Source organism: Haematobia irritans, chromosome 1, assembly GCF_050003625.1.
Source record: "Haematobia irritans isolate KBUSLIRL chromosome 1, ASM5000362v1, whole genome shotgun sequence".
Lineage (NCBI taxonomy): Eukaryota > Metazoa > Arthropoda > Insecta > Diptera > Muscidae > Haematobia > Haematobia irritans.
This window is the reverse complement of record NC_134397.1, coordinates 141,891,324-141,905,110: the sequence shown is the minus strand read 5'-3', so window position 1 is coordinate 141,905,110 and position 13,787 is coordinate 141,891,324. Positions and strand designations below refer to the sequence as shown.

The 13,787-nt window shown below is 35.5% G+C and overlaps 1 protein-coding gene across 1 annotated transcript; it reads left to right on the top strand.

Moving 5' to 3' along the window:
• The first annotated feature begins 3,055 nt into the window (after window positions 1-3,055).
• On the top strand, window positions 3,056-7,429 carry LOC142232177 (uncharacterized). Its single transcript, XM_075302898.1, has one exon. It carries the CDS (start codon window positions 3,056-3,058, stop codon window positions 7,427-7,429), a length of 4,374 nt encoding a protein of 1,457 aa, XP_075159013.1.
• Window positions 7,430-13,787: the final 6,358 nt, after the last annotated feature.

The window sequence follows — 13,787 nt, the reverse complement described above, 5'->3', positions numbered from 1 at the left end:
ATGTTTCAAAACCACTTCTATTTTTTAACGTTATTTTGGTTTGTGGTCAAGATACAAAAGCTCCACAAATTTAAAGACTATTAATTTAAAGAATTTTTTAGAATTGACCCTAGCCTTCTTTCATGAAAAGCTACCCATTTTTAAGTTGAATCACTTAACTATAAGGACAAAACGACTTTATCGGCTTTTGGACAAGGAAAACAGTTTATAGAAGAGAAATTCACAAATGCTATTATAACCAAAATTAGCGTTCGTATTTTAAGGACATGAAATCTCTGGCCTCACGACAATATTTTTTCAGTGTACAAAGCAATTCACATCTACTATTTTAATTTAGTAATATCAAAAGAATAAACGAGTCAAATGCTAATATTCCTAATAATTTACTGACAGTTTATATAAGGAATTTGTATGGTAATAGTAGATTTAAAGTTTACAACACTTTTATGAATACGAGGCAACAACTTTACAACAAAATGTATTTGCTGCAAAAATGCCCGCATAATGGCTGGAATAATTATTAATGTTTCAATTGAGATTTGAAACATGTGAAAAACCTTATTCTGGCAGCAAGGCTTAGATAAAAACGAAGTTTTATCCATATTTCAATAGGAACATGTCGAAAATAAAAAAAGCCAAAAGTAGCTAAAAGGGTCATAAAAAAAAGCCAGAAAAAAGGCTAAAAGCTAAATGCATTTTTTTCCCGCTAAACGTCTTCAAAAAAAGCCAAATCTAGCGGGAAAAAAGCTAAATTGGCAACGCTGATGGGGGTATACTAACTTTGTCATTCCGTCTGTTTGAACCTTCCGCCCATTTTGCAAAAATTTAGCTAAGACAATTGAAATGAAATGTAAATGTGATTGTTAAATTGGTTGCGCAATATTCACCATATTGAATTAAAAACAAAATCCGAAACTCCCAAACAGTATTCTCTTTAAGCTGTGCTTACATTGTTTTTAAATTTTCCAAGTAATTTTAGAGATATCGTTGAAATTTGAAAAAAAAAAAACAAGTATATACGGCCGTAAGTTCGGCCAGGCCGAAGCTTATGTACCCTCCATCATGGATTGCGTAGAAACTTCTTCTAAACACTGTCATCCACAATCGAATTACTTAAGTTGCGGTAACGCTTGCCGATGGCAAGGTACCTTAAAACCTCCTAACACCATCTTCTAAATTGTATGTAAGTCCATACGTGGTATATATTAAATCAAAAAAAATCGATCCAATACGTATATAATTCAGTTAGACAAAGTAGACATAAAATTTTGGACAAAATTTTCTACAGAAATAAAATTTTAACAAAATTTTCTATAGAAATACAATTTTCACAAAATTTTCTATAGAAATAAAAATTTTGACAAAATTTTCTATAGAAAGAAAATTTTGACAACAATTTCTACAGATATAAAATTTTAACAAAATTTTCTGTAGAAATAAACTTTTGACAAAATTTTCTACAGAAATAAAATCTTGGTAGATTATTTTTGGCTCGAGTGGCAACCATGATTATGAACCGAATAAAATTTGAACAAAATTTTCTGTAGAAATAAAATTTTGGACAAAATTTTCTACAGAAATAAAATTTTAACAAAATTTTCTATAGAAATACAATTTTCACAAAATTTTCTATAGAAATAAAAATTTTGACAAAATTTTCTATAGAAAGAAAATTTTGACAACAATTTCTACAGAAATAAAATTTTAACAAAATTTTCTATAGAAATAAACTTTTGACAAAATTTTCTATAGAAATAAAATCTTGGTAGATTATTTTTGGCTCGAGTGGCAACCATGATTATGAACCGAATAAAATTTGAACAAAATTTTCTATAGAAATAAAATTTTGGTAGATTATTTTTGGCTCTAGTGGCAACCATGATTATGAACCGATATGGACCAATTTTTGTGTGATTGGACCAATTTTGTTATGGTTGTTAGCGACCATATACTAACACCACGTTCCTAATTTGAACCGGATCGGATGAATTTTGCTCCTCCAAGAGGCTAAGGGGGTTGTTGGCGAAACATTCGTCCACCAACAAATTACATATTCATCAATTATTCATATTGTTTAATTATAATCATATAAATCTCTTTGCTTATTCCTTGCCACTAATCACTATAACTAGTTAAATCATTTTAATTTCTTAATATGTGCTACAATATTAATCTAGAGTGTAGTCAACTTGAATGCTAAACATTGTAATGCAAAAGCATAGCTAATATTGTTGAAATTCACCACTAGCGATGCATTTATTAGTGCATTTCGAATATTGGCTATGTTTCAGCATTAGCGTTTGTGATGTTGGTGTTTTATTTTCAAGCCTCTAAGCATATTCCCACTTATGTTAAGATTCGCTCTCTCAAATGCATCTCTTTTTCTCACCTGAGATCTCGGCATAACAGCAGCTTAAGTGAAGGCTTAACCTGCATTGTTAAGCTGACTAGTGAGCCGAGATGTATTTGCATTCGTGGTATTACACCGAGGTCTTCTTTCACACAGCGATGTTTTGTTCAAAACATTAAAATTATATGTATGTAAAACATTGAGTTTTGGCTTGTAGTTAGAGCAGGCCTTGGTGTAATAGACTTATATAGATGAGTAAGAATCGAAATTAAATTCTAATCTCTCTCGTTAACGAAAATATTTAACGATTTAGGGGGTTTATTGAAATTAAATTCTCTGCAGAGACTTCACTTAATTCTGGACATCAAGCGATCAACATCACCAACAGATAAGTGCCTATACATTAGTGATAGTGGATCTTGGTTCTTTTTCATATTGATTTTTGTTGAAGTCTATTACATAAATATTTTTTTTGTGATTTTTTTTAATTTAATAAATATTTAATTAGCACAGAAACTTTCATTTTTATTATTTGAAACTATACGTAAAACATTGGTGCCGAAACCCGGGAATATTTTTTACTGTTTTAGAGTGAAAATTTTCCACACAAAGAACTTTGCTTTCTTTCGCATTTTTGGGAAAAAGAAAAACGTGGTTGTCTTATTGTTTTACCGACGGGAAGTTGTGTTCCGGTTTTCATAAGAAATGTGTCCTTTAGATCAACTTATTCAAGTTCAAAGGGAAACCTTTAAAACCCTCAACAAATATAGTGATCGATTCGAAGCGAAAAAGGCTTGTGATATGACATCTGGTTACTTACAATCGCTGGCCCAAAGAATTGATGATTTGTTTAATATATTTGAGAGTCAGCACAGTGAAATTTTGCAAAGGGCCCATGATGAAGATATTGATGCTAGTGTGGTTCCGTATTTGAAAGAAGATGTCTACTATGAATTTTCAGAGAATTATTTCACATTTAAAGGTAAGCTCGTGGATATGTTATCACATGGGAATGTTACGTCACATCCATTGTCTAGTACGTTTCTTGCGCCTAGTGGTCGCGTTGATACGTCGATGGGAGTGGAGGCTAGGCTTCCTAAGATCTCGCTGCCTACATTTTCGGGAAATTACATGGAATGGGTACCATTTCGAGACATTTTTGTATCGCTTGTCCATAGTAATGAATCTCTTAGTAGGATTCAGAAGTTTTACTATTTAAAAGGATCGTTGTCAGGTGAAGCTTCCAACCTAATTCGTACGATTTCAGCTACGGATGCAAATTACGAGACTGCCTGGTCAACTTTAGAATCCAGGTATCACAACAAAAGGGTTATAGTAGGTCATTTGGTGACTAGACTTTTTAATATTGGAAAATCGGATGGTGGTTTTCAATCGATTAAAGTTTTACTGGATTCTACTAGGGAATGTATTGCTTCACTCGAAAATTTACAGGTCGATACCCTTAGCTGGGACCCCTTGTTAATCCATTTGGTTGTTCAGAAATTGGATGCACAGACCAGGAAAGATTGGGAGCAATCTTTGAGGTCAACGACTGAGGTTCCGACCCGAGCCGAGTTGTTTGATTTTCTGGAGTGTACCTTTAGGACTCTAGAATCTTTACAAGATGGTTTGCCCTCAAGTAATTCTCATAGGGTTACGAAGAGTAATAAAGGGTTTTCACAAACTAAAAAGACATCGGTTAATGTTGCTAAATTCAATAAGGCCAATCAGATTAGATGTGTATACTGCGATAAGGGACACCCGTTGTCGAAATGTTTTAGATTTTTGGCGCTTTCATTAGCCGGGAAGAATGAGTTTGTTTCATCTCGAAAGGTATGCCGTAATTGTCTTACAGTCGGTCATGATATCACGAATTGTGGGTCACCATTTCGGTGCATTGTATGTAAGCGACAGCATCATACTGTTCTTCACGCGGACGGACAGGGTGATAGTCATATTCCATTGGATGTTTCGCCGTCATCGTCTGGGACTTCTCGCGATAATGGTCCCCATGTAACTTCGCATAACGCTAGTGCAGCTCAGTCTGTTTTACTTTATACCATTCGACTTCTTGTTAAATCGGAAAATGGCTTTTTTCCTTTGCGGGCACTTTTGGACCCTGGTTCTCAGGGTACCCTAATAACCGAATCTGCAGTTCAACTTTTAGGACTTCGGAAGGTGAGATCACATTGTAGGGTGATAGGAGTTGGCGATGGTCACATTGACATGTCAAAATTTTCAGTTAATCTCGAACTATTTTCAAGAATGAAAGAGCCTGTGGTTTCATGCACGGCTTTGGCCCTTTCAAACCTTTCATCGTATACACCTGACTCTTCATCGAGGTATCTTTCGTTGCCTGAAATTGCTAAGGGTTCATTGGCTGACCCATTTTTTTATGAAACTGATAGGATAGACATTATCCTAGGTTCAGACGTGTGTTCTAAAATAAAAATTCCTACTGAATCATTTGTGTTCGAGGACTTGTTCTTTCAAAATACATTTTTTGGATGGGTATTTTCTGGCTCTTGTGCCCCTGTATCTGCGAATAGATTGCATATACACAATACCAATTTGGAGACAATCTTGAGGTCGTTCTGGGAACAAGAGGAGGTGCAAACAGATCGGGATTTGTCAAGTGAGGAGGTTCAATGTGAATCTAATTTTGAATCGACTACAAAAAGGACTGATTCGGGTCGTTATATTGTTCAGCTTCCGTTTAGATCTATGTTGCAAGGAAATGGACTACCGGCCATTGACAACAATGTTTTCGCTGCGTTTAAGAGATTGAGGCAGCTCGAGATTTCTTTTTCGAAACGTCCTGTGTTCGCTCAGACATACAAAGAATTTATGCGCGAGTATGAGACATTGGGGCATATGTCTAGGATTGGTGTCTACCCTCGAGACGTTCGTACTGATTCATATTTTTTGCCTCATCATGGTGTTTTAAAGGAAAACAGCACAACTACAAAATTGAGGGTCGTTTTTGACGGCAGCAGTCATTCGAGTGATTCTGTTTCTCTTAACAATACACTTTGCTCAGGGCCAGCTCTTCAAAATGAGCTTCCGATTGTAATGACCCAATGGAGGAGACATAGAATTGCATTTTGTGCCGATATCGAAAAAATGTTTCGACAAATAGATGTTGAAGTAGATCATCGTAGGTACCAGCAAATTTTGTGGCGATATAGCCCTTTTGATGAATTTTCAATTTATGAGTTGAACACAGTTACGTATGGTACCGCTTCAGCTCCATATTTGGCAATTCGCGTGCTTCATCAAATTGCTCGTGACTATGAATCGGAATATCCACAGGCTTCGAAGGTCCTCTTATTAGATTCGTATGTGGACGATATACTCTCTGGTGCTGACTCGTTTCAAAATGCGTTAACATTGCATAAGGATTTGTGCTCTATTTTGGACAAAGGTGGTTTTATGTTGCGCAAGTGGATAACAAATTCGGATGAACTTTTACAGGAAATACCCAGTGACATTAGGGATCCTTCTCTTGTGTTAGATTTCGAAAGTGGTAATACTGTTAAAACTTTGGGTATTCAATGGAATACCAAGGATGACAATTTTTCCTTCAAGATAGGTCTATCTGAGATGTCTTCTGTCACGAAGCGATCGATTCTGTCGGAGTCTGCCAGTTTGTATGACCCACTTGGTTGGTTAACACCATCTACATTGATTGCCAAGACGCTGTTTAAGAATCTTTGGGAAAACGGACTCGATTGGGATACCGATATTCCAGATTCTATTAGGTCTCAGTGGATTAAGTATCGTAGCTCTCTTCCTAAGTTGTCAGCTTTGAGGATTCCGAGATGGATTCACTGGTCCCCAGGATCAATAGTTGATTTACACTGTTTTTGCGACGCATCGACTACCGCATATGCGGCAGTGGTTTATTCTAGGGTGGAATCAGTAGATGGAATTTTTGTTACGATTTTACAGGCGAAGTCAAAGGTCTCACCTATAAAAACGGTGACTATTCCGAGACTGGAATTGTGCGCAGCTACTTTGCTGGTGAAATTGGTCGAAAAAGTAAAAAGGTCGCTCAGGGATATGTCGATTGGCAGGATTTTCTTCTGGAGTGATAGCTCTGCGGTTTTGAGTTGGATCCGCAAGTCCCCTTCCACTTGGAGTGTATATGTGTCGAATCGGGGTGCAGAGATTCAACGATTTAGTAATCCCAACGATTGGAGATATGTCCCATCAGTATTGAATCCGGCAGATTGTGCGTCAAGGGGAGTGCCCCCTGAGGATTTAGTTAGTTATGAGATGTGGTGGAATGGACCGCAATTTTTATACCGAGATCAATGCTCTTGGCCTAGTAATTTGCCCAATTTAGTTACAACGGAGGAAAAGAGAAAGGTGCTTTACAACAGAAGCAAAAAATCATTGCCTGAGGAGCTACAACATTCTTTGAGCCTTGTTGGAACTAAATGGCATTTCATACCACCAGCTTCCCCCAATTTCGGTGGTTTGTGGGAAGCTGGCGTTAAGTCAACAAAATACCATCTCAAACGCATAATGAGCGATCGTATGCTTAATTTTGAGGAATTGACTACATTACTTTGCCAAATCGAAAGTTGCCTTAATTCTCGTCCTCTCGCTCCATTATCTTCAGACCCTAGTAATTACGACGCACTGACACCTGCACATTTCTTGATTGGGGAACCAACCAATTGCATCCAGGAAGATTCACTTTTGGACAGTAATATGAATCATCTCACACGTTGGAAATGTGTTGAGAAAATGAAACAACACTTTTGGAAAAGGTGGCGCAACGAGTATTTAAATCGGCTACAAGCAAGGCCTAAATGGCTTAAACCAAAACCTGAAGCCAAATTGGGAGATTTGGTACTAGTTGCAGATGAAAGGTGTGCACCTGGGCAATGGCTACTAGGTCGAATACAAGAAATACATCCTGGAGCTGACGGTCACATACGGGTTGTATCAGTTCTAACAAAGAACAAATTAATTAAAAGGCCAATAACAAAGATTTGTTTTCTTCCAGGAAATGAAACGCACGAGTCATCTACATTGGTCAATTCTGATTCTTGTTCTATTTTGGAATAATCATCACATATACCTCTTTGTATGTAGCCAGATTCTATTCGCTGTGAGTCGGAGCATAGCGGAGTTTATAACTCGACTAAATTTCTCCCAACGTCTGGCACTACAAAGCAACTATACTTAAAACTTGCGTTTTGGAGGGGGAGAATGTTGGCGAAACATTCGTCCACCAACAAATTACATATTCATCAATTATTCATATTGTTTAATTATAATCATATAAATCTCTTTGCTTATTCCTTGCCACTAATCACTATAACTAGTTAAATCATTTTAATTTCTTAATATGTGCTACAATATTAATCTAGAGTGTAGTCAACTTGAATGCTAAACATTGTAATGCAAAAGCATAGCTAATATTGTTGAAATTCACCACTAGCGATGCATTTATTAGTGCATTTCGAATATTGGCTATGTTTCAGCATTAGCGTTTGTGATGTTGGTGTTTTATTTTCAAGCCTCTAAGCATATTCCCACTTATGTTAAGATTCGCTCTCTCAAATGCATCTCTTTTTCTCACCTGAGATCTCGGCATAACAGCAGCTTAAGTGAAGGCTTAACCTGCATTGTTAAGCTGACTAGTGAGCCGAGATGTATTTGCATTCGTGGTATTACACCGAGGTCTTCTTTCACACAGCGATGTTTTGTTCAAAACATTAAAATTATATGTATGTAAAACATTGAGTTTTGGCTTGTAGTTAGAGCAGGCCTTGGTGTAATAGACTTATATAGATGAGTAAGAATCGAAATTAAATTCTAATCTCTCTCGTTAACGAAAATATTTAACGATTTAGGGGGTTTATTGAAATTAAATTCTCTGCAGAGACTTCACTTAATTCTGGACATCAAGCGATCAACATCACCAACAGATAAGTGCCTATACATTAGTGATAGTGGATCTTGGTTCTTTTTCATATTGATTTTTGTTGAAGTCTATTACATAAATATTTTTTTTGTAATTTTTTTTAATTTAATAAATATTTAATTAGCACAGAAACTTTCATTTTTATTATTTGAAACTATACGTAAAACAGGGGTCAAATCTGGAGAACGTTTTATATGGGGGCTATATATTATTATGGACCGATATGGACCAATTATGGCACCGTTGTTAAAGATCATATACTAACACCATGTTCCAAATTACAACCGGATTGGATGAAATTTGCTTCTCTTGGAGACTTCGCAAGCCAAATCTGAGGATCGGTTTATATCGGGGCTATCTATAATTATGAACCGATGTGGACCAATTTTTGCATGGTTGTTAGAGACTATATACCAATATCATGTACCAAATTTCAGGCGGATCGGATGAAATTTGCTTCTCTTTGAGGCTCCGCAACCTAAATCTGCGGATCGGTTTATATGGCCGCTATATATAATTATGGACCGATGTAGACCAATTTTTGCACGGTTGTTAGAGACCGTATACCAATACCAAGTACCAAATTTCAGCCGGATCGGATGCAATTTGCTTCTCGTTGAGGCTTCGCAAGCCAAATCTGGAGATCGGTTTATATGGGGTCTGTATATAATTATGGACCGATGTGAACCAATTTTTACATGGTTGTTAGAGACCATATACCAATATCATGTACCAAATTTTGAGGCGGCTCGGATGAAATTTGCTTCTCTTTGAGGCTCCGCAACCCAAATCTGGGGATCGGTTTATATGGGCGCTATATATAATTATGGACCGATGTGGACCAATTTGTTGTTAGAGACCTAACAACCATGCAAAAATTGGTCCACATCGGTCCATAATTATATATAGCCCCCATATAAACCGATCCACAGATTTGACCTTCAGAGCCCCTTGGAAGAGCAAAATTCTTCCCATTCGGATGAAATTTGGTACCTGATGTTAGTATATGGTATCCAACAACCATGCAGGAATTGGTTCCTATCAGCCCATAATTATATATAGCTCCCATATAAACCGATCCCTAGATTTGATCTCCGGTGCCTTTAGGAGAAGCAAAATTCATCCGATCTGCTTGAAATTTGGTACGTGGTGATCGTATATGATATTTAACAACCATGCCAAAAGTGGTCCATATCAGTCCATAATCATATATTGTCCCCTATAAACCGATCCCGAGATTTTTGGAGCCTCTTGGAGGAGCAAATTTCATCCGAGTCAGTTGAAATTGGGTACATTGTGCTAGTATATGGTCGTTAACAACCATGCCATATCGGTCTATAGTTATATATATCCCTCAGATAAAGCTATTTCCAATCACACAAAAATTGGCCCATATCAAGTTCATAATTGTATATAGCCCCCATATAAGCGACCCCCATATTTCAATTCTGGCTCTCTACGTACCGTGCAAAAAGTCCATATCGATTCGTAATTATTTGTAGACTTAACTATACATAACTTTTTTGTCTAATATATACCACGTATGGACTAACTCAAAATTTAGAAAACGATGTTAAGAAGTTTTAAGATACCACAACCCAAGTATTTCGATTGTGGATGACAGTCTTCTACGCTATCCATGGTGGAGGGTACATAAGATTTGGCCTGGCCGAACTTACGGCCGTATACACTTGTTTTTTGTTATTTAAAAATTCCTAAAAAGTAAAAATCACAGTTTTTGTCTAGAAACAGTTAGTTAAATATATTTAGAATAAAATGAGCTTTAATTCATTACAATCGGTGCACAACCTTTAATTTTGTTCACGATTTACTGAATTGATATAATCGCGATTTCCATACAAAAATAACATCTTCTACACTGAAAAAATATTGTCGTGAGGCCAACGATTTTGCATAAAAGACGAATTTCTCGAATATAAAGTTTTTTCTTTGTCCGAAAGTTGATAAAATTAAAATTAAACGAGAATTGTGCCTTAAAAGTATCCTTACTTGTATTCTCCGCTACCAAAATTTTTAAAGTAAAGACAAAATCTTTGGAACCGGGCATGCTTTTTTCAGTGTAATGTGTAAGCGTTTGTATGTAATAAGTTAAGTTTTTTATGGTTCTGTTGATTAAGAATCGAATGTTGTTTTTTTTTTTTTTTTTTTAAAGTTATTTGAGACGCTGAATCAACTTGTTTTTTTCTATCACCTCGACTTTTCGAGATATACCGTTAGGTTCAAAATTAAGGAACTTCCGCTACATATATTGGAATAACTTGAAAACGGTTCACCATATTAAATTAAAACAAGTATATACGGCCGTAAGTTCGGCCAGGCCGAAGCTTATGTACCCTCCACCATGGATTGCGTAGAAGCTTCTACTGAAGACTGTCATCCACAATCGAATTACTTGGGTTGCGGTAACACTTGCCGATGGCAAGGTATCTTAAAACTTCCTAACACCATAATATATACCACATAGTCCATACGTGGTATATATTAAACTAAAAAGGCCGATTAAAAACGTATATAATTAAGTTTAAAGTTTCTATAGAAATAAAATTTTGACAACATTTTCAATAGATGTAAAATTTGGAAAAAAATTCTATAGAAATAAAATTTGGAAAAAATTTTCTATAGAAATAAAATTTTGGCAAAATTTTTTATAGAAATAAAATTTGGAAAAAAAATTCTATAGAAATAAAATTTTGACAAAATTTTCTATAGAAATAAAATTTTGACAAAAGTTTCTATAGAAATAAAATTTTGACAAAATTTTCTATAGAAATAACATTTTGATTATGAAACGATATCATATGCTGACACCACGTACCAAATTTCAACCGGATCGGATGAATTTTGCTCCTCTAAGAGGCTCCGGAGGTCAAATCTAGGGATCGATTTATATGGGGGCTATATATAATTATGGACCGATATGGACCAATTTTGACATGGTTGTTAGAGACAATATACTAACACCACGTACCAAATTCCAATCGGGTCGGATGACTTTTGCTCCTCTAAGAGGCTCCGGAGTTCAAATCTGGGGATCGGTTTATATGGGGGCTATATATAATTATGAGCTGATGTGTACCAATTTTTGCATGGTCATATACCAACACCATGCACCACATTTCAGCCGGATCGGATGAAATTTGCATCTCTTAGAGCAATCGCAAGCCAAACTTGGGGGTCCGTTTATATGGGGGCTATACGTAAAAGTAGACCGATATAGACCAATTTTTGCATGGTTGTTGGAGACCATATGCTAACACCATGTACCAAATTTCAGCCGGATCGGATGAAATTTGCTTCTCTTAGAGCAATCGCAAGCCAAATTTGGGGGTCCGTTTATATGGGGGCTACACGTAAAAGTGGACCGATATGGCCCATTTGCAATACCATCCGACCTACATCAATAACAACTACTTGTGCTAAGTTTCAAGTCGAAAGCTTTGTAAAAATTTTATTTCTATATAAGATTTTGTCGAAATTTTATTTTATAACAAATGTTTTCATAATTTTATTGCTATATACAATTTTGTCAAATTTTATTTTGTCATTTTATTTCTATAGAAATTTTTTGCAAAATTGTATTTATATAGAAAATTTTTTTCATAATTTTATTGCTATATAAAATTTTGTCAACATTTTATTTCCATAGAAAATTTTGTCCAAATTTTATTTCCATAGAAAATTTTGTCCAAATTTTATTTCCATAGAAAAATTTATCAAAATTTTATTTCTAATGAAAATGTTGTCAAAATTTTATTTCTATAGAAAATTTTAAAGAAAATTGTATTCCTATAGAAAATGTTGTTAAAATTTTATTTTTATAGAAAATTTTGTCAAATTATTTTTGTAATGGAAAGTTTTGTCAAAATTTTATTTCTATAGAAAATTTTGACAAAATTTTATTTCTATAGAAAATTTTGACAAAATTTTATTTCTATAGAAAATTTTGACAAAATTTTATTGCTATAGAAAATTTTATTTCTGTAGAAAATTAGTCAAAATCTTTAGATTTAGTCAAAATCTTAGTTCTATAGAAAATTTTGCTAAATTTGTTTTTTTTTTATAGAAAATTTTGTCAAAATGATATTTCTCTAAAAATCTTAGTTGGAGAGGCACATTTTCCAAAATCTAACAAAACATCAAGAATCCAATAAATCTACCAAACAGCAAAAAAAAAATCTACTTTTTTTTAGAATTCTACCCACTGTGACAATTGTGATTGCAATGCAGGTTCAACGCTTTTTCTCAAAAAAAAAAACAAAAAAAAAACACCAAAAATTATGCTACAATTTTTCTTTCACTAAATATATTAAAATTCACCATAACTTTAAGACAATACAAACTTGGCTAGTATACACTGTAACATAATCAATAAGAAGGCACGATCCATAATTCGAAATAAGGCCGAGTGTAAAGCCATGAATATGTAACAGCAGTCTACTGGCCGCTGTCACAACATTAATGAAATTTAAATTAAAAATTCAATAAATAAACTTAATTTATGACAAAATACGATGCTTACGAACACACCCTAGTGTTTAAGCGCCTTCGATGGCAAATACTTGGAAGGTGGTTTGCTAATTTCGACGTTTTCACCCGAACTGCCATGGGTGGAGGTACGAGGATTAATGTTTCCAGTTGTGGAGCCAACGAAATTGTGACTTACACCAACATCAGGTCGATTAATATGATTGGTACCTTCCAGAGACTCATACTGGGCCTGAATGACACGTTGCGCATGCTCAGCTTCTTCTGGTGTGCGATATTTAATGAATGCAACTTCGGGACGCTGGGGTGTCGATTGGACCGAGTTAAGTTTTTGGGCAAGTTCTGAAACATCATGCTGTTTGTTCAATACATAAATGGCTGTCTGTGCATTAGCAGCCTGTTTGGCTAATTGCAGGGCAGCATTTTCCAGACCATTATTTTCGGGAGCTCGAATGAAGACAACGCGTAGGTTCTTCTTGAGTGTGGCAAGTTGTTGATCCAAATCACTGGGAGCTTCGTATTCCTCTGGTGGAGCTGATAGATAGTAGAATTCTTTTTGGAATGTTACTTTCTTTTCGGCCGATGCAGGGACTGATTGGAAATTATCTCTGGTTTCTGGGTTGCGAGATTTAATGATGAATTGTGGTTGAGAATCCTCAATTGCAGCTTGTGCAACAGATGTGGGCTCATTATGATGAATAGTTTCCGCTTGGGGGGCTTCTACAGCAGTGGCTGGCAATTGAATTTGTTGTTGTTCTTGATGTTGGTGGTGGTGCTGCTGTTGTTGTTGTTGGAATTGAATAACTTCTTGGGCATTTTGTAATAAATTTTGGGCATATTGGGGACCACTTTGGTCCACACTGAAACCTTGCGAAATTTGAGGTATTTGACCAGCAAATTGTTCTTGGTATACAATTTGTGGCAGTTGTTGTTGCTGTATAGCTATCTGAGGGGAGATCTGTTGAATAATCTGTTGATATTGATTGGGTA

Bases quoted from the DNA above. Each gene is read 5' to 3' on its own strand.
- LOC142232177 (XM_075302898.1), top strand. From the start codon at position 3,056: ATGTGTCCTTTAGATCAACTTATTCAAGTTCAAAGGGAAACCTTTAAA.